Source organism: Phacochoerus africanus, chromosome 7 (assembly GCF_016906955.1).
Source record: "Phacochoerus africanus isolate WHEZ1 chromosome 7, ROS_Pafr_v1, whole genome shotgun sequence".
Taxonomy (NCBI): Eukaryota; Metazoa; Chordata; class Mammalia; order Artiodactyla; family Suidae; genus Phacochoerus; species Phacochoerus africanus.
Genome location: NC_062550.1, coordinates 25,023,515 through 25,043,784, shown reverse-complemented (window position 1 = coordinate 25,043,784; position 20,270 = coordinate 25,023,515). Strand labels below are relative to the sequence as shown.

The 20,270-nt window shown below is 45.1% G+C and overlaps 1 protein-coding gene across 2 annotated transcripts; it reads right to left on the bottom strand.

The window, feature by feature from the left end:
* Positions 1–608: 608 nt before the first annotated feature.
* On the bottom strand, positions 609–19,353 carry RAB5B (RAB5B, member RAS oncogene family). Of its 2 annotated transcripts, XM_047786876.1 has the most exons (7): positions 19,238–19,328; positions 17,962–18,022; positions 5,016–5,277; positions 3,846–3,997; positions 3,455–3,577; positions 2,781–2,874; positions 609–2,448 (listed from the first exon to the last, which is right to left on the bottom strand). In XM_047786876.1, exons 3-7 carry the CDS (start codon positions 5,176–5,178, stop codon positions 2,333–2,335), a joined length of 648 nt encoding a protein of 215 aa, XP_047642832.1. In that variant the 5' UTR covers positions 5,179–5,277; positions 17,962–18,022; positions 19,238–19,328; the 3' UTR covers positions 609–2,332. The 2 variants fall into 2 exon arrangements, with proteins under 2 accessions (XP_047642832.1, XP_047642830.1); XM_047786874.1 differs by lacking the exon at positions 17,962–18,022 and having other exon boundaries at positions 19,238–19,353.
* Between the last annotated feature and the right edge of the window lie 917 nt (positions 19,354–20,270).

The following is a 20,270-nucleotide window of genomic DNA, read 5'->3' as shown; positions in this document are numbered from 1 at the left end:
ATCAGAAGAAAAAAATTAAGAGCTGGGAAATAAAAAAAACTAAGGTTCCCCAAGCCCCAAAGAGCTCAAAGGAAAGCAGAAGAGTTGAGAGGAAGTGGATGAAAGGCAGCAGATAGGCCCAGAAGCTAAGGCCAATCCTGTTCCTAAGGGGGGCAGGGGAGGGGAGAAGAGGCCTGGAGAAATGGTTTCCCAACCCCAAGGCGATGAAACATCTTCACTACTGCTCCATGGGGAAAGCTGTACAGAGAAAGGACTTCATTTCTAAGAGACTTAAAAGAGCCATCCTAAGTTCTTCCACTTGTAAGGATGCACCGGGTACTTCTGGGGGCTAGTGGGTGCTGGGAAAAGAAGGGGGAAATGTATGTGTGTTTCAGGGCCACGGGAACTAAGGCTGCCCCTGGAAAAGGAAGGGAATTGAGGCCTAAGTGGAAGAACCTAAGCTGGGTCCTTCAGAATCTCAGCTTCATGGATTTCTGAGCTGCTCTGGGACAGAAGGCAGTCTGCACGCCAAAAGGGCAGAAAGGTTCCAATCCTAGGTTACTATGGCCTCTTCTATCTTATTTCTCCCAAATTCTGGGCTAGAACAAGAAGGAGTTTAGAGTTGTCTCTTGCCTTGATGGCTTCCCAAAGACATCATAAAATACCTGATGAGGGATATGAAGAGAGGCTAGAGATTAAGAAAGGACCAATGTCCTCTGGTGATACCGGACAACTGTGAGGGACCTTCAGTGCCAGTCATTCCCTGTCCACAGGAACAGGTGTTATGATATGAGGGGGCCACAAGTAGGCTTCTGTAGAACTACATGCTAGTGGTATGTGGATTAAACCACTGGTTGCATGGGGTGGGTTTGGGGATAAGCATGAAGGGACCAAACTAAAGATACTAATAAAGGACAAAATAGGGCCTGATGGGAGGTGGGGGAGACAGAACAGACTGTACAGTAGGAATAAAGATCATACCTATTTACAGGGAAGTACAAAAGACTGGTAATGAGTGGATCAAATTGAATGGGAACCCTGGGAAAGGACAGAAAACTCCTCCCTCTTGCTGGATTCCTCTTCACTCCCCTACAATGACCTATGCTATCCTGAGAAGCTGCTCTACAGTTACTCAGTTAATTCTCCAGGAAAGGTAAACCTCTACCCAAGAGTTAGGATGGCAAGAATACAGGTGAAGTAACAATCAGAGTTGGAGGAAGCTAGCAGTGGAGACCGGGCTTGAGTAGCTGCCACCAGTACTGTTCTCTACAGCCCCTTCCCAAACCTCATACACACCTCGGATTCCATTTAATTAAAAAGAGGGCAGGTAAATCAATCAAAACCCCCATAAAACAAGTATCACAACTGAACTACCATCAATTAAAGTGCAAACTGCAGGGGATATAGTGGCTGGGGCTGAGGCCATCTGAAGACCAGAGAGGAAAAAAAAAAAATGCATATGTATAAGTCAGAGGATGGGTGTCAGAAACTGGTCCCTCCTCCATTTAGATCACAGCAGAGCCAAAGATGCAGGCAACCAGTGAAGATTCTTTGGAGGACTCTGGAGTCCAGAACCTCTCCCACTATGGGAGAGAAGCTACCTAAGTGGCTGGGTGAGGGGAAAGTAGGCCTGGGAAGAGTTCCAGAGCCACAGACGACACTGCATCTCCACCTCTTCCACCTCTGCCCAGTTAGCTAACAAGACTCCCACATGGTGCCCAAGAGCTTGCCTTCCATTCTCACCTCTACCTAGAAACACCCTCCACAAGGCCAACTTATGGATACTGCAGTGTTTTCAAACATGAGAAACTCCAACCAAATAAAACAAAAAGACAATGTTTCTTTACTCCCTCCTGCTCTGAGCCTTACTTTCCCCCAGGGCCTTTAATGTGACTGAACTGAAAACCTCCTTCCTTCTTAGTTCCTGGGTTCACCACCTTCTCCACCCTGGGGAGAGGAGGAAAAGGGGATCAAGAACAGAGACTGACCAAAAGCTGAAGGGAAAGGGGCAGGAGACAACGTTTTTTGAAAAAATGGGGAAGAAAAGGAGGAAAGGTAAGTAGGTCACTGTCTTGCACCTATAATACAAAGTGGAGAAAGTTTGTTTTGGAAGGTAAGTCCTGGGGGATCTGACCTCCAGGCCCCAGAGTAGGGGTAGGAGGCCAGTGGCAACAGCTGCCTGGTGTTGTTGCTGAAGCGTTAAAAAGTGCCATGACGGAGCTGTCAGGAGGCAGCCCTTGGGAGCCAGGGCTCAGTGTGCTGTTACCGTAGGGGCTGTGTGCTGAGGGGTGGGGATGGAGGTTATTTCTTAGCTCTCGTGCTAGCTTCATACTTGTTTGCTGCTAGCCACCCCTCAGTTGCTACAACACTGGCTCTTGTTCTGCTGGGACTGCTCATGGAGATCCACACCCCGGCTTCGGCCTGCTGCACCCCCCAGATTCTGGGGTTCACTCTTTGGCAACTTCTTAGCTAGAGATAAAAACAGAAGGGAACAAAGTATGGTAGATTTTACTCATCCCCAAAAAGATTACAGGGTGGGGAGAAGTGGGGGAAAGGGGAGATGGGAGAGACTAAAGGAATGTTCTAAAGGGGGGAGGGTTCATTGTAAACTATATTGAAGATGAGGGGGCTCAAGCTGCAGCCAAAACATGGAGGTCATGATGTAAAGTTACAAGGTATTTTCACACCTAAAGTTTTCACAAGAGGAGACACTCCCATTTAATCCTTATGACTTGGGTTATCCATCCTGCCTAGACGTCAGGGGAAAAAGATAGGAAGACCTCAGGCTGCTCTGACCTTACCTATTGCCAGGAAGAGATCGTTCACGTTCATAGCTGTCTTGGCTGAAGTCTCCATAAACAATAAGGTGTTGTCATCTGCATACGCCTGGGCCTCCTGCAAGGGGTGGGGTGTACTGGTACTCAGACGGTAGGGCAGCAACAAGTACTGCCTTTCCACTCCCATGTAGCACCAGGGGTAGGCAATATCCTAGGTTCCCTCCCCTTAATTGACCCTCTGAGCCAACTGGCCCCAGAACCATATTTCGGTGATAACTCCCTCAAGGGATGACCCATGGTCTAGACCACTTAATCCTATAAACAGATGTTAGGAATCTTAAGTACAGGGGAGAAGGTCAGTTGGTTGGGGGCTTTGGGGGTCTGACACTTGAGTAGTCCCTTACCTCAAATTCAATTGCTCCCTCCTTCCTCTTTTCACACTGGTACCCCCACAGCTGGTACTCCCACAGCTGGTACTGGTACTCCCCTACCCCTCTGCTCTGGAATTTTCTTCTGACTCCTCTAAAATCTCCTGGCTGTCATTAGGGTCACAGAGTTGCTGTATTTAACTTGGTGCAGAACTGGGGAATGAGATGATGAATGTCCTCAGATGAGGTTTTTAGAGAGGACAGGTTTGGAAAAAAAAAAGAGGTCCCAAGCACAGAGGGAGTGTGTTAGGGACTCTATGGCCATCTTACTTCATACTCCACCATGCGCTTGTTGGCCAGGTCCGCTTTGTTCCCTGCCAGGGCAATAACAATGCTAGGACTGGCCTGTCGCTGTAGTTCCTTTACCCATGTCTTCGCTCGGGCAAAGGTTTCCTAGGAAAACACAAAGACAAGAATGGGTAGGGTGGAATGACTGCCAGTCTAGGCCCATCACCTTCAAAACCCAATCTCACAACTCACCTCTTCTAAGCAGCCTTCACTCACTGAAACCACCTGTCTCTGGTAACTCATTACCTCTGTCTTCTCAGCACTTGGAAGCATACTTTGTATTCTTATTTGCTATTTCAAGAACCGGTTTTCTCTCCCCCACCTAATTAATTCCTATAAATAAAAGCAAGGACAATCTTCTCAGCCCACTTACCTGATTAGTAATGTCATAAACCACAATTGCAGCCTGGGCACCTCTGTAGTACATGGGGGCCAAGCTATGGTATCGCTCTTGCCCAGCTGTGTCCCAGATCTCAAACTTGACTGTTGTGTCATCTAGACAAACAGACTGGGTGAGGAAGGCCGCTATGAATGAGAGAATGGAGGAGAAGTTGCTGTAAGTTGGAGGATGAATGGGAACATTCCACCCCCCCTTCAAAATATCTCCACTCTCAGTCTAGGACCAGTCACCACCCAGGCCATTCAGCTATAGGAAAAGTTTAGCATTCTCTTCTTGTATAAAAGAAAGGTTTAGTGTTCTCCTCCAGATCCAGGAACCAGAATTAAGACTGTTCTCAGTTAAGTCCCTCCTGCCAGAAGTTTCCCTAGCTAAGGCATGGGGCACGTCATAAACTCTGAGGACAAAAAGAACTAGAAGAGTCCTCCCTCTTCTAACCAAAGGAGAGGAGTATGCAATAATGACAGAGATAATAAGCCTCGGATAAAAGTCACATCAAGAACTGATTAGAGGATTTTAAAGTCTGAAGTGAAGTCCCAACGTTATCAATATTATTTGAATGTTACTTTTTCATATATTCTTCTGGCCCAAGAACACATTTCCAAGGTGACTAATAAAAGTGGGGAAGAAGTAACATGGGAGTTCTCAAAAAAGATCCTGTTTTACCAGATGTGGGCCTCAGGATCATGAAGCTTTTTGAAACATACATGTGTATATTGCCACCAACCTCACCCTACCTCCAATCATAATCAGCAGATCTAGGGTAAGGCCTAAGCATGCATAGGATGAAAATGTTCCCTAGGTGATTCTGACGTACATTTTTGATTATGAACAATTGCCCCAAACCAACCTTGCTCAAGATGACACTCAACTGAACCTCACTGGCATTAAGATGAGAGTGGGAGGAGAAAAACAGACTGAGATAAAAAATTAGTAGTTTCCTTGGTATGTAAAGGCCAACCTTTCTACCTTTCTTCTAGAAGTAAAAGGATGAACACAGACCTGCTTGTTGACAATAGCAATTTTTGTTTCATAAAGGATTTCCATTCCAGGGAGCTAAGAGGGCCAGCTCCACAATCAGGTCCCTACATCTCCCTGCAATAGCCCTTCTAAGCATTGAACCTCTTCTCTCCCTGAAGTACTCACCTCCAATGGTGCTCTCCTGGTACTCGTGGAACTGTCCTTTGACAAAACGTAATACCAGGCTAGACTTCCCTACTGCAGATTCACCCAGTAGGACCAACTTGAACTGGCATATTTTGCTGGCCTGGGGCTGCCCATTGGGCCTGGCTGTGCTTCTGCTAGTCATGGCGAGATTATCAGAGTGGGAAAGGGTAGAGGGAGGGGGATGCCACAAAGCGGCAAAGGGGGGAGGGGGGAGGGAGGGGACTTCCAGGCTTCAACAGTCCTGCAAGAAAAAAAGTGGATAAAATTAAACATGGGGTCATTTACAGCTGTAATCACCCCCCCCCCATTTTCAACCCCTCCTTAGCATATGGAGCTCCTGGGACAGGTATGAGATCTAAGCCACAGCTTCAACCTAAGCTGAAGCTGTGGCAATGCCAGATCCTTAACCCACTGTGCCAGGCTGGGGATGGAACTTGCATCCCAGCCCTCTCAAGATGCCTCCAATCCTGGTGTGCCACAGTGGGAGCTCCAGCTGTAATCACCTTTTTTTTTTGTCTTTTTAGGGCCGCACCCTTGGCATATATAGAGCCCAGGCTAGGGGTTGAATTTGGAGCTGTAGCCGCTGGCCTACACAACCACCACAGCAACTCAGGATCCAAGCTGCATCTGAGAACTATACAACAGCTCCATAGCTCACGGCAACACCGGATCCTTAACCCACTGAGCAAGGCCAAGGATGGAACCTGAGTCCTCATGGATACTAGTCAGATTTGTTTCTGCTGAGCCATGACGGACACTCCTGTAATCACTTTTTAAAGAAAGGATAGAATCTATTTCCTTGCTCCTATGAGGACCTTTTATAACCACCCACCATTAAAAGGCTACACCACTGAGAGTCCCAGGCAGCTGACACTCAGTTTTAAGAGTAGGAAACTATAAAATAAGAATTGCATCTAGGGTTTGGTGAAATGGAGAGACTGAAAACTATGAGAGTAGTTTTGTTTCAGCCACATTCACGGCATGTGGCAGTTTCCAGGCCAGGGACTGAACCCATGCCACAGCAGTAACCTGGAAGCCACAATAGTGACAATGCCAGATCCTTAACCACTATGCCACCAGGGAACTCCAAATTTTTAATCTCCCAATCAATCCCCACTAGGTCTTCAAAGAATAACAAATTGATCAACTTTTCATTGGCCCGAAGAACACACAGATCCACTTAAAAGTACCCTAGATCCCTACTATCTCCTTGGTGTCCCGCTGCTGTCCTTTTCGACCCCCTCTACAGAAATTCACTCTGGAGGTGTGGGATAAGAGTCACCTCTCTTAAGAGTAGCAGGATAGCTTCTGGCTCAACATCCTTCATAAACAACGATTTCTTTCTCTCTTTTTTTGGGTCTTTTTAGAGCTGAATCTGCGGCATATATTCCCAGGCTAGGAGTCAAATTGGAGCTGCAGCTACCAGCCCACATCACAGCTCACAGCAACACCAGATCCTTAACCCACTGAGCAAGGCCAGGGATCGAACCCTGGTCCTCATGGTTCGTTACTGCTGAGCTGAAACAGGAACTCCCACAACCATTTCTAAAAAGTTATTTCTGAAAGTCTAACCTAGGGTACAATTATCAGAAAATCTTTTTTCATTTTTTGTCAAAGGTAAATAGATAAACAGACCACATTCAGAATTAACTCTTTCACTTTGCTTCTGCCACCTACCCAAGTCTGAACATCTATCAAGTCTGAGTCAGTAGGCTTGACATTCAACTTGCAGCTGTCCTCCTGGTGCTTAGGGATTAGAATACCCTCCACACTAAATAACAGCTGTAGCCCTCCAAATTAGAGGCAGAGAAAGAAGGTGTACCTTCTAAACACATGCAGAAATCTTCAGAAGAGAGTATAGGGGAAAAATCTTCAATCAATAAATACTTGATGAAAGAATAAAACTGAACCACCTTCTCTACCTTCCAATTGGCTAAGAAAGCTGGTGGTAGTGGAGAAGACAGAGAAAGAAAAAGAGAGAGAAGTTGGGGCTTTGAATGTCCAACCATCCAAACCTGAATATTTTTCATCATCCTGCCTGTGAGGGGAAAGCAACTATGAGATTCAAAGAAGTGTTCGCATAAGCAAAGCACGTAAAACCTTTCCCCCAAATGTAAATATTGCTAAGGTTGTACTTTGCTTGTTCAAAGTAATTTTTTCCTCCTCCAAAGTTGATTCCAAAGAGTCCACAAACATCATATTCTATGAAACACAGAGGGAAACATTTTGTCACTATAGCAAACTGCTTTGGGATCAAATCAGGATTAAGAATCTCTGCAATGCTATAAAGACAGAAAAAAGAGGAGTTACTGTCATGGCTCAGCGGAAACAGATCTGTCTAGCATCCATGAAATGCAGGTTCCATCTCTGGCCTCAATCAGTGGGTTAAAGATCCAGCGTTGCTGTGAGCTATGGTGCAGGTCAGACACAGCTCAGATCTGGCATTGCTATGGCTGTGGTATAGGCCTGCAGCTGTAGCTCCAATTAGACTCCTAGCCTGGGAACCTCCATATGCCATGGGTTCGGCAGTAAAAAGAAAAGAAAAAAAAAAAGAAAAGAAAAACAGAGTTCCCATCGTGGTGCAGTGGTTAACGAATCCAATTAGGAACCATGAGGTTGCAGGTTCAATCCCTAGCCTCGCTCAGTGGGTTAAGGATCTGGCATTGCCGTGAGCTGTGGTGTAGGTTGCAGACATGGCTTGGATCCCGTGTTGCTGTGGCTCTGGTGTAGGCCAGTGGCTACAGCTCTGATTCGACCCCTAGCCTGGGAACCTCCACATGCCATGGTAGCAGCCCTAGAAAAGGTGAAAAGGTAAAAAGGCAAAAAGGCAAAAAGCCAAAAAAGCCAAAAAAAAAAAAGAAAAGGAAAACCATACAGGAGGAAGTACAGAGGAACAAAGACTGTGGCATTCGAGTCACTGAATTTATCTTATGATTCTGCTTACTACCTGTACATTTGTTTCCTCATCTGTAAAATGGGATAATAGCCTATGGCCACCTACTTCATAAGGTTGTTGTGAGGATTAAATGAGATAATACATCAAAGAACTTAAATATCTGACATTTTAAAAGTGCTTCATCAATGACTATTAAGCTACTAATCATTATTAATATGACATCAAGAAAATTTCCCTGAGACTTACCTTCCACTTTGATAAAATGGAAAAAAACACCTACCTCACAGAGTACCATGAGGATCAAGTGAAAGATGTGTTTAGCATGTTAATAAATAGTCAGACAGGTATAGTTATTTAGTGGCCCTGATTCACAGAAAAGATTATTAAAGAATATCTTAATATTAGTTGTTATCAATATATTTTTAAAGAGCAGCCATGATATAAAAGAGGCAGAGAAAAAAAAGGGAAAAAAAGTGTAAAGAGGAAGTTAACAGAAATGAAATAGAAATAAGAACTCAGAAAAGTCCCAAAGTAGACTAGATTAAGGAATAGGAATGTAAGAAGTTACTCTGATCCTACTGAGTATTCTGCAGTTCTCTAGGCCAGTGAGTCCTAAGACTCCAGATATACACGTGCTGCTTTGTGATGAAGTTTTCAATAGTCTATGATGAAATAATTCTTAAAAAATGATAGAGCAAGTTTTTCAGAAAGCTAATTTATTCAGCTTAAAAGTACCCTTTTACAGAGTTCCCATTGTGGCTCAGTGGAAATGAATCTGACTGGTATCCATGAGGATGCAGGTTTAATCTCTGGCCTAGCTCAGTGTGTTAAGGACCTGGCATTGCTGTTAGCTGTGGTGTAGGTCGAAGACACAACTTGGATCCTACATTGTGGCTGTGGCACAGAATGGCAGCTGTAGCTCGGATTTGACCCTAGCCTGGGAACTTCCATATGCTGCAAGGGTGGCCCTAAAAAGAAAAAAAATTTCTAAAGTTGGAGGAAAAAAACACATGGTTGGGAGTTCCTGTTGTGGCTCAGTGGTAACAAACTCGACTAGTATCCATGAGGACATTGAGTTCAATCCTTGGCTTTGCTCAGTGGATCTGGTGTTGACATGAGCTGTGGCATAGGTCATAGTAGCTGCAGCTCTAATTCGACCCCTAGCCTAGGAACTTCCATATGCTGCAGGTGCAGCCCTAAAAATAAAGAGCAAACACACAAACAAAAACACACAGTTGATCCTATTTCTATAAAACAAAGCAAAATTCTGCAAAGAAAAAGATATGGAAAGATACATACTCATCTATTAACAATGAAAAGAGTGGGACTGAAGAAAGTGGTACATGAAGAACTCAGATTTTTTTTTTTTTGTCTTTTTAGGGCTGCACCTATGGCATATAGAGGTTCCCAGGGTAGGGGGTGAATCGGAGCTGTAACTGCTGGCCTACACTACAGCCACAGCAACTCCAGATCTGAACCACACCTGGCAACTTACACCACAGCTCATGGCAATGCCGGATCCTTAACCCACTGAGCAAGGCCAGGGATCGAACCTGTGTCCTCAGGGATACTGGTCAGATTCGCTTCCACTGAACCATGATGAGAACTCCCTCAGATGTTTTTCATTCTACATAATTCTTTCTTTTTCTAACAGGGAAATACATGTATTTTTAAAGTTTAATGGTGGTAGAGCAGGATCCAGCACTGCTGTGGCTCAGGTTGCAACTGTGGTGCAAGTTCAATTCCTGGCCATGGAACTTCCTCATGTTGCTGGTGCAGCCAAAAAGAAAAATAGTTTCCTACATAACACCCCCACCCCTTCTGTATAAATGCTTAAGAAATAATAGTGTTGGGGGAGTTCCCGTCGTGGCGCAGTGGTTAACAAATCCGACTAGGAACCATGAGGTTGCGGGTTCGGTCCCTGCCCTTGCTCAGGGGGTTAAGGATCCGGTGTTGCCGTGAGCTGTGGTGTAGGTCGCAGACGAGGCTCGGATCCTGCGGATCCTGCGTTGCTGTGGCTCTGGCGTAGGCTGGCAGCTACAGTTCCAATTAGACCCCTAGCCTGGGAACCTCCATATGCCGCGGGAGCGGCCCAAGAAATGGCAAAAAAAGACAAAAAAAAAATTAAGAAATAATAGTGTTGGAGTTCCCGTCATGGCTCAGCGAACATGAATTTGACTAGCATCCATGAGGATGTAGGTTCAATCCCTCGCCTCCCTCGGTGGGTTAAGGATCTGGCATTACTATGAGCTGTGATGTAGGTTGCAGACATGGCTTGGATCTAGTGTTGTAGCGTAGGCCATCAGCTACTGCTCCAATCTGATCCCTAGCCTGGGAACTTCCATATGCCACGAGTGCAACCCTAAAAAAAAGACAAAATAATAATAATGACAGTAATAATAATGGTGTTGATAGGAAGTAGTAAGCTTTATAAACATACTTAGGTGGAAAAATTAAAAAACCTCCAAATTTAAATTAATTGGTCCATCATGTCCAAAATTCTAGGAACCAAAAGTTCCCACTGTGGTGCAACTGGATTGGTGCCATCTCTGGAGCACTGGGATGCAGGTTCAATCCCCAGCCTGGCACAGTGGGTTAAGGATCTGGCATTGCTGCAGCTGCAGTGTATGTTGTAACTGAGGCTCAGATCTGATCACTGGTTTGGGAACTCCATATGCTGAGGGGCAGCCTTCAAGAAAGAAAGAAAGAAAATTCTAGAACCAGTACTGCAAGAATCAGTATTAATTAGCTTCTTCTTTTTTTTTTTGTCTTTTGTCTTTTTTGTTGTTGTTGTTGTTGCTATTTCTTGGGCCGCTCCTGCGGCATATGGAGATTCCCAGGCTAGGGGTTGAATCGGAGCTGTAGCCACCGGATCGTTAATCCACTGAGCAAGGACAGGGACCGAACCCGCAACCTCATGGTTCCTAGTCGGATTCGTTAACCACTGCGCCACGACGGGAACTCCCTTAATTAGCTTCTTAACCACTAGTCATAGTTCTTTAGCTCTTTTCATCCTCGAACACTTAAAGCAGTGTTTCCCAAACTGTGGGCTGTAAGCCAATAGTGACCTTGAAATCACTTGGTGGATCACGATCAGTATATTTTTTAAAAAAAGAAGAAAAAAAGGAAAAAAAAAATCAGGAGTTCCCTGTGACTCAGCAGGTTAAGGACCCAGCATTGTCACTGCTGAGGCTCTGGTTACAACTGTGGCGCAGTTTTGATTTCTGACCTGGGAATTTCCACAAGTCCTGCATGCTACAGGCATGGCCAAAAAAGAAAAAAAAAAATCAAATAGATTGCAAATGAATGTAAGAATCATAAGAAAATGATTTACTGTTTTATTTGCGGGTGTATGTACACACACTGAATTATGATATAAAAAAAAATTTTTTTAGGAGTTCCCATTGTGGCTCAGTGGTCATGAACCTGACTAGTATCCATGAAGAAGCAGGTTTGATCCCTGGCCTCGATCAATAGGTTAAGGATCTGGCGTTGCTGTGAGCTGTGGTGGTAGGTTGCAGATGTGGCTCCGATCCTGCATTGCTGTGGCTGTGGCTCAGGCCAGCAGCTGTAGCTCTGATTTGACCCCTAGCCTGGGAAATTCCATATGCTGCAAGTGTGGCCCTAAAAAGAAAAAAAAAATTTTTTTAAATGAGCCATAATCCATTGTCACGGCTATGTCATGGGTTCGATATCTGGCCCAAGAACATCCACTTGCTGTGGGTAACAGACAAAAGAAAAAGCCATGATCAAAAGTTTAAAAAACAATACTTGGGAGAGATCTGACACTGAAAGATGGGTTATTAGGAAATCTACTTTCTGTCCAGCCTATAAAAGCACTTCCAGGTGAAATTAAGATGAGAGCTGAATATAACTCTCTAGGTTCTCTAACCCTGATAGTAAAGTTATGGAGTAATTATGAAAATGTAAAGCCAAAGTCAACTGAGGCAGTCTCGTGCAGTGTTAAAAGCCGTGGAATCAGGCAAGCCTGAGTTTTACTCTCTGTTTTGCCAATTACCCCACTGCGGTCTTATGCCGCTCACTCCCTCGGCTTCCTTATCTATGAGGATCCAGAGGTGGTGTAGAGAGGATAATAAGTGAAAGTAGCAAAAGACAGAATTTGAATTCATTTCCAAAGTTTTGGGTACATTTAAGAAATTTGTTTCTCTTAAGGCTTCTCAGCATCTGTGAGGATGAATTATTTTTAAAAACACATTTATGTAGGTCTTCATACCTACTGGTTCATAGCAAAAGAAGCTAGGCCATCATAGCTACACTTTAAAACAGAAAACAGATGACATAATAGGAAAAAACCTACAGATGATGAGATGATCAAGTTTCCTTTAGGTGACATACATTACTATACTCTTAAAAAACAACAGGAAAAGTTATTAGATTCTTGGACTTACTCCCTCACATTTTTATCTATTTCAAAGCATGTGATCCTAGGGGCAGAACACTAAGCCTCAATGTTACTACTCTTCAATATGAAAACATGGGAGTTAGAATGGACTGAATTCTCATGAGCACACATCACTCCAGGCCTGGGAAAACAGTAGGAGTTGGAGAAGTGTGAAGATAGGAAACATCACAATTATTCAAATTGCAAAGCCCATGGTCACTAATCCTCACAGATGGTAAATCAAAACAGAGCCCATCAGCAACCAGCAAACTTGCTTGAACTGTCAGAGATTAGTAACTACTGGGTTAGAAAAGACTATCTCCCACCCTAATGTTTTATCTCATGAATATGTCTTAACTTCTCAGTTCACAGTAATTGATGGGCTGCCCATCTCTGTGCTTTGATTTTTTTTTTTTTTGGTCTTTTGGTCTTTTGTCTTTTTAGGGCCGAAGCCATGGCATATGGAGGTTCCCAGGCTACGGGTCTAATCAGAGCTACAGCCGCTGAACTATGCCAGAGCCACAGCAACGCGGGATCCGAGCCGAGTCTGCAACCTACACCACAGCTCATGGCAACACCGGATCCTTAACCCACTGAGTGAGGCCAGGGATTGAACCCACAACCTCATGGTTACTAGTCGGGTTCATTAACCACTGAGCCATGACAAGAACTCCGACTGTGCTTTGACTTTTAATCCCAACGTATTAATAAGGGTACCATGTTTCTTATGCAAAGCTAGACTCTCAAAAGATTTGGGGTACAGAAATAGGAATTGATTTTCTCCTATTTCAGCGATATTATTTTTGCTAATAGTTGATCCATCCAAAGGCAAAAAATAAACCACAGCCAACCACTCAGATGGTGTGATTATTACCTTCAAACCTGATGCAAAAAAAAGGAAGGAGGAAGTTTTTCTTCCCTTCAACCTTTTCAGTCCAGAAGAGAAGAAATCAGACTTCCCTTAGAAGTTCAGCTCCACAAGAATGGCTTATCAAATGACCATTAACTAGGGAAGACTGGAGTTTCTGTTGTGGTGCAGTGGAAACGAATCCAACTAATATCCATGAAGATGCAGGTTTGACCCCTGGCCTCTTTCAGTAGGTCGGCGATCTGGCATTGTCATGAGCTATGGTGAAGGTCACAGATGCGGCTCAGATTCTGCGTTGCTGTGGCATAGGCCAGCAGCAACAACTCTGATTTGACCCTTGGCCTGGGAACTTCGATATGCTGCAGGTGTGGCCATAAAAAGCAAAAAAACAACTAGGGAGGATTAAGGCTTGACCATGGCATCAGTTCACTGGGGAAGGGGAAAGTAGAGGATGAGGGGGGTCAAGTTATTTAGTGTGGGTAGCTCTCCTAGTAGCAAAGAAAAACATAAATAGAAAAGGTTTCTTACGGAGTTCCTGTGTGGCATAGCAGAAACGACTCCGACTAGGAACCATGAGGTTGAGCGTTTGATCCCTGACCTGGCTCAGTGGTTTAAGGATCTGGCACGTGGCTCAGATCTGGCATTGCTGTGGCTGTAGTGTAGGCCAGCGGCTATAGCTCCAATTAGACCCCTAGCCTGGGAACCTCCATATGCTGTGGGTGCAGCCCTAAAAGGACAAAAGACCAAAAAAGAAAAAAGAAAAGGTTTCTTAGCCTGCCAACTACAGAGAAGTCTGTCATCTATCAATAGAGGCTGAGTTCCAGGTATAGAGCCACTGAAGACAAGCCCCTTTCCAAATGCCAGCCCTGTAGGTTCAGTTTGCCAAATAAGGGGTAGTCTATGGGTCACCTAGTCCAGTCTCTGTATTTTAAGGTGAGAAGACTGAGGCAAAAAAAGAGAGAAATCAATCAACCTGCCAGGTGTTACCATTCAACCGGCTATCACACAACTGCTTAGTAGCAAGTCTTCTAGCAAGTACTCCCAGTCAGGTACTCTTGCTTCTATTATACTACTAAACCTCTTAAGGAAGCAGGGGATGCTGAACTCTGAATTGAAATCCAAAGAAGAGACCAGAGGAGTAAGAGCTTACATCCCATAGAGTTTCTGCCTCTATTCAATTTGGCTAAATACTTCCTATGGGTCTAAAAAAATAAGTTAGAATGACCCAAGCCTTCCCTAGGAACTGGAATCCAGTCCCATATCCTTCTGACAGGAAGACTCACTCATTACTATGCCTCTCCAGAAGGTCTTGACCAACCCCTGCCAGGACAGCTGAAATAGAAACAATTCAGTGGAAGGTGCTAAGGAAAGTAGTGGTAATTTCTGCACGATTCAATGGGCCTTGAGATTAATGTGAGATTTACTGGGTAGAGAAAGCAGAAGCCAGTAAATAACTCTCCAACTATGTCTATACCCCAATTACCAAAATCTTTTTTTTTTTTGTCTTTTGTTGTTGTTGTTGCTATTTCTTGGGCCGCTCCCGCGGCATATGGAGGTTCCCAGGCTAGGGGTCGAATCGGAGCTGTAGCCACCAGCCTACGCCAGAGCCACAGCAACGCGGGATCCGAGCCGAGTCTGCAACCTACACCACAGCTCACGGCAACGCCGGATCGTTAACCCACTGAGCAAGGGCAGGGACCGAACCCGCAACCTCATGGCTCCTAGTCGGATTCGTTAACCACTGCGCCACGACGGGAACTCCCCAATTACCAAAATCTTAAACTGAGTTCCACTACTTGGCTCATGGCGTTGATCCAGAGTTAACCACTGAGTCAATGGCTTAAATGAGATCCTTCCACTTCCCCCACCCTCTCCCTTATATTTCCCCAAGAGGCAAAAACATTCTTAGCTCTTATCAGCATGGTACTGCAAACTCCCTATTATTGACCTAGGAAAGGTCAGAATGCCTTTCCCCACTCTATCTGCCTAGCAAACTCCTAATGTATCTTTTAAGGCCAAGCTCAAATGTCACCTTCTCTGTGAAGTGCATAATTACTCTCCAGCCCCAGCAGAATTCATCACTGCTTCCTGGAATCCTATAGTATTAAGGTTGTATTTCTATCACAGCATTTATTACATTATTATACTACATGAGTTAACTGTGTCTGTCCGCTTTGCTAAACTATGAACTCCTCACCAAGTGTGACTAATTTTTATGTCATCTTGAATCTCCAGAGCAGAGCACAATGCCTGGTCCCTAGTAGGTGTTCATTAAATGCTCCATAAATTAATTTAGGCCAAAACAATCCTGCTTCCTTCTTCCATCTACTCCTCTCCTTCTGTGCCATCTGGATACATTAATTCCATTTAGGAAAGCTTTTAATCGGCCTCAGAGAATCTCTTGCCTCTTTGTGATCTTCCTTGGATGGAGGGCCCTCTTGGGACCCAGCCCACAAGGTACTGTTGCAACTCACATGGGCTAACTGCTTTTCCTGTCACCCGTTACTATGCCTCAGATGGCCTAATCACACCAAGTATGCAGTCCTTCCACTCTAACACTGAAGCAACTGTGGCTAAAAACAAAGTTCTCTGATGTTAGGTGTTCAAAAAAGCTTTGGGTCAATATCTCTATTAACTCTCGAATTTGAGAAATACAAGTTTTTGTTTTTGTTTTGTTTTGTTTTTTTAAATCATACCATCACAGAGCTAGAGGACACTCTGAAAAGGTACCTACTGCCCCTCAATAGAAACTACAACCTGGCCCCAAAATCTGCACACACTGCTCACCTAGGTGGCTCCTTACTCAGTTCAGTTACTATCAGTAAATGACTAAATCTTTCCTAAAACATTCTTGGGAAGTGGGAGTGTATTTGTGCAGGGTTTTAAGGTATCCTTCCTCCTAGAAGGCTGTTGCATTTCATTATTTTAAATTCATTCTCTTATACTTTGGTTCTTTTCCAATCTGAAATGCCTTAGGATAAGGGAGCAGGTTGTATACACTGGATTCTCCTACCCTAAGTCCCCTCATAAGTCAAATTCATATCAATGCACACAAACAAGCAAACTATAGGAGAGCAATCCTTGCTTCTGGGCAAAGTTAATTAATAGTAGAAGAGATGAGGTAACACTTCAATGGCAATGGGAAAGTCCTCTTCTCCAAATATATTTCAAATATATTTTTTAACTTCAGATATACAATTGAAATTCTATATTGATAATTCCACTCCTTAGCTTCCTCTTAAGAAGCAAATACTCTTGGAAGGGTTAATACTTTAAGTGATTGTTATTTATACCTGAATATGGAGCAATTCCAGATTTCCTTTTTTTCTTTCTTTTTTTTTTTTTTTGCTTTTTAGGGCTGAACCTGTGGCTTAAGGAAGTTCCCAGGCTAGGGGGTCGAATTGGACCTGCAGCTGCTGGCCTACACCACAGACATGCCGGATTCAAGCTGCATTTGCCACCTACACCACAGTTTGTGGCAACAGTGGACCCTTAACCTACTGAGCAAGGCCAGCACATCCTTATGGATACCAGTTGGGCTCTTAACCCACTGAGCCACAATGGGAACTCCTCCAGATCATTTTTTGAAGGAAAACTTTGATTAAGGAAAAAGTGGAAAAGACAAGAAAGGATATATAGAAGAAAGTGACAAGATATCATCAGGATGCAGGAAATGGCAAAGCCTAGTGAGGATTTAGAATACAAATACACACATACACATCTACACAATTTTCTCTAGGACTGGCTTTGTAGGAGAGAAAATAAAAGCTCCAGGGGTGGGGTGGGGGGCAATAATCCAGGTTTCTGAGGGCACCGTACAAAGGCTGGGCACATTATAGAGCTTCTAAAGCCAGTAAGGGCAAATTCAACTAAGAAGGTGGTATAGTAAATGTCCCAGCTGTGCTGAGATTTAAAGGAAAACTGATTTCAAATTCAGAGAAATTTGGAAGCTTCTTCTATCACTATAGAAAGACAGATACAGGGGCCCCTTAGGAGAACTAGCCTCTTCTTTTGGGATAATGAATGGACAGTCACATACTCTGAACACGCAGAGACCATGAACCAGAAGATAGAAGTCTCAAATTCCTCACTTCCGCAGAGATGCCAATAATTCACTCAAACGAAATGATTCACTGATCTTTCCTGCCCATAAAAGAAAAAGAAGTTTTGGCCATCTATTTGGGCATTTCCTAGAATACCCACTACACAAAGTGTGTGTGTGTGTGTGTGTGTGTGTGTTTAAGGATGTGAGGGATAACCCAGAGCACAACTCTCTGCTTGTCTGAATTTGATAAAAGCAAGACAAAATGAACTGCGAAAGGAGCACAATAAATAACAGAGTATCATCTCAGAAGGGAAACTGTAAGAATGAGAAACCAGAGTTTGGTGGGAACATGAAAACAGAATTGCCTTGTGTGGCATATCCCCCAAAGGGAAGTAAGATCAGTCTGATCTGCTATCTCTTATCTCTGACCTTTCTGGATGAAAGGAGGGAGGTATATGTGGGAGGATTTATACTTTTTATACTTCTGTAAAACTTGAATATTTAAAAATATGTACATATTACTTTTCTAATTAAGAAGAAATGTCGTTACAAAATATGCTGGTATAAAAGGGAAAAAGAGGGAAGTATAATAAGGGAAAATCCAATAAGCTCCAATCTATGGAGGGGACTAATGAGGTCAGTAGAGCATTCAAAATATATGGGAGGAGGGGACTCTCACGTCTTATTAAATCCATCTTCCTTTTCTCTACTCACCTCCTTCCCCAAGTGCCTCTCCATCTGACCCAACTTTCTAATAGCTCAGAGACCCGGGCTCCTGAAGAAGGAGACAAAGAACAGGGGTGATGCCAACCTTCTGGAATGGAATTTCTCACTCTTCCCCAAATCCCTTCCTCAGTGATATCACCTCATATTTCCAGGCTTGGTTCCACCTAACCATTACCTGCCTGGGAAATACCCCAAGTCCAAGTGCCACAAAAGTTTCCCCAACTATGGTCAGAAGGTCTCTGGATGGCTGCGGGATCCCTAAGTCCATTTCCAGTGCAGAAAATAAATCACTGATTCTCCACTGCTGGGTCAGAGACAAGGTATCCAATAAAGACCACATTATTAAGTAGGAAAGAAACGAATGAATACCCCCAAAGCCGACTCTTAGCTTTTTCACAGGACATGAAACAGGAGGTAAGAAGAAACAGAGACTGCAGTCTAAAGTGTGTGAACGGCCAACAGTTAGAGAAAAAAAAAATTACTTTTGTCTTCATTGGCTACCCTAGGAGTACCAAAAAACTTCAAGTTACCACATCTCCACACTTAATGGGAACAAAAGCATGAGTTCTCGCAAGACCCTGAGCCTCTAGCTCACCCTTTAGCATTCCCAGCAGCTCCCATAACTGATGCGAGACCCTGCTTCCTTTGCTCCAGTTCCAAGTCTTCTAGATTAAGAAAGCTCTCTTGGCTTGTCTCGGTTCTCCCTCACTGAACCCAAATCCCTGTCGGCTCAACTCTGGAGCACCCTAGTTATTTTTATAATAGTCACTTTGCTCGAAAAGAATGCCTCTTACACAGCTAAGAACCCTTCTCTGGCCCTTCCACTGAGACCTCTCGAAAGAGCCTCAGCCCCGGTTCCCCTCGGGGCCCGGGCGTCGGGCTTGACCCCTCCTCACCTCCCGGCAAATGGGCTTACCTCACCCGCCGCCCCATCCCATCTCCCCAGCTCCTCCCTCTTCGGCGAGGCTCAAAGAGGCCTGCCCCTGCCCGCACGCGAGCCGCGGGCCTCCCGCGCCGGCGCCCAGCCCGGCAGCCAACACTACCCAGCCGCCTTCCCGACTCACCAACTTCGGGCTCCCAGCCCGCCCGGCCCCCTCCTCAGCGCCCCCATTAGGCCTGCTGGGGCCCGGCCCCCTTCTCCCCTCTCCAGTGGGCCACTCCAACCCCTCGCGGAGGCCTAGACCCGCCTCTGCCCTCAGGCCAGGCCGCTCTCCTCTCCGGGGCGCCTCCGCCCCTGCCCTTGCGGGCTCCATCACCCAGGTACCTGGGGCTCCGTCTCCCCCGTCGGGCCCAAGCCTGTGTCGAACAGACAAACAGCTGCAGCTCAACCAAACCCTCCTGCCCCTCCTCCTCCTCCTCGCCCTGGGGCGGGGGCCCCAGCCAATTGCACGACTACCCGCCTACCACAGAGGGTGGGCTCTGTGCGCCCTAATCCGCCAATCCTCTGGAGAAAGGCGGATCTCTTTCGGCGCAATCACCAATGAGTACGAGAAAAGGACTGGACAGACGGGTCTCTGCACCAATACAGAGAGGGAAACCTTGGAGATGGACGAGGTGAGGAGCCACTAAAGAGTGAGCTCCCCGAGATAGGGGGCGGTACGCCACTAACAGGCGTGTACCTCAACCAATAAACTCTCGACATCCTCATGACCCCGCCTTTTGACTCATAAACATCTAATCAGGTGAGCGACGGAGGCGGGTCAAAGTGAAATTTTAACCAGTACTTCGAAAATTCGAGACTTGAATGGCAGGCAAGGCGGGGTCGAAAGGCTTTGGAAGGCCGCTACTGACCTCCGCCCCTCCCCCGTATTCGGCCGGCCTGCCTTCAGCGCCACGCCCTCTATGACAAATTCGCGGGCGTGAAGGGAAATACTTCTCTCCGGGACCTGGAGCCTGGGAATTTAAGTACCCTTCACATCGGTGCTTCCTCCTTCCAGTGGGGCTCCGAAGGGTGGCCCACGGGCAGTCTGAGATTTTTTTTGGTGAGATGAAACAATGGCAACTCCTAGAAGTGGTAACTTGAGGAGGCTTTAACCCCGTTATAGTAATTTTTCATAAGACGATTGATATATTCTCAATTGTACGTAAATATGAATAAACTACTTTGGAAAACTTTACCGTTTGTGATATGAAACAAAAAGGAAAAAAAAGGGGAGCTTCCTGGGAAATGCAATGTCAATGCAAATTCCCATGGAGCCCAGTTCCAAACATACTGCTGCTCCTAAACCCTAACCTTGAAATTCTGGAACTGGCACCTCGTAAGTATGTGTATGGGATATATGTGTGTGTGTAGGTGT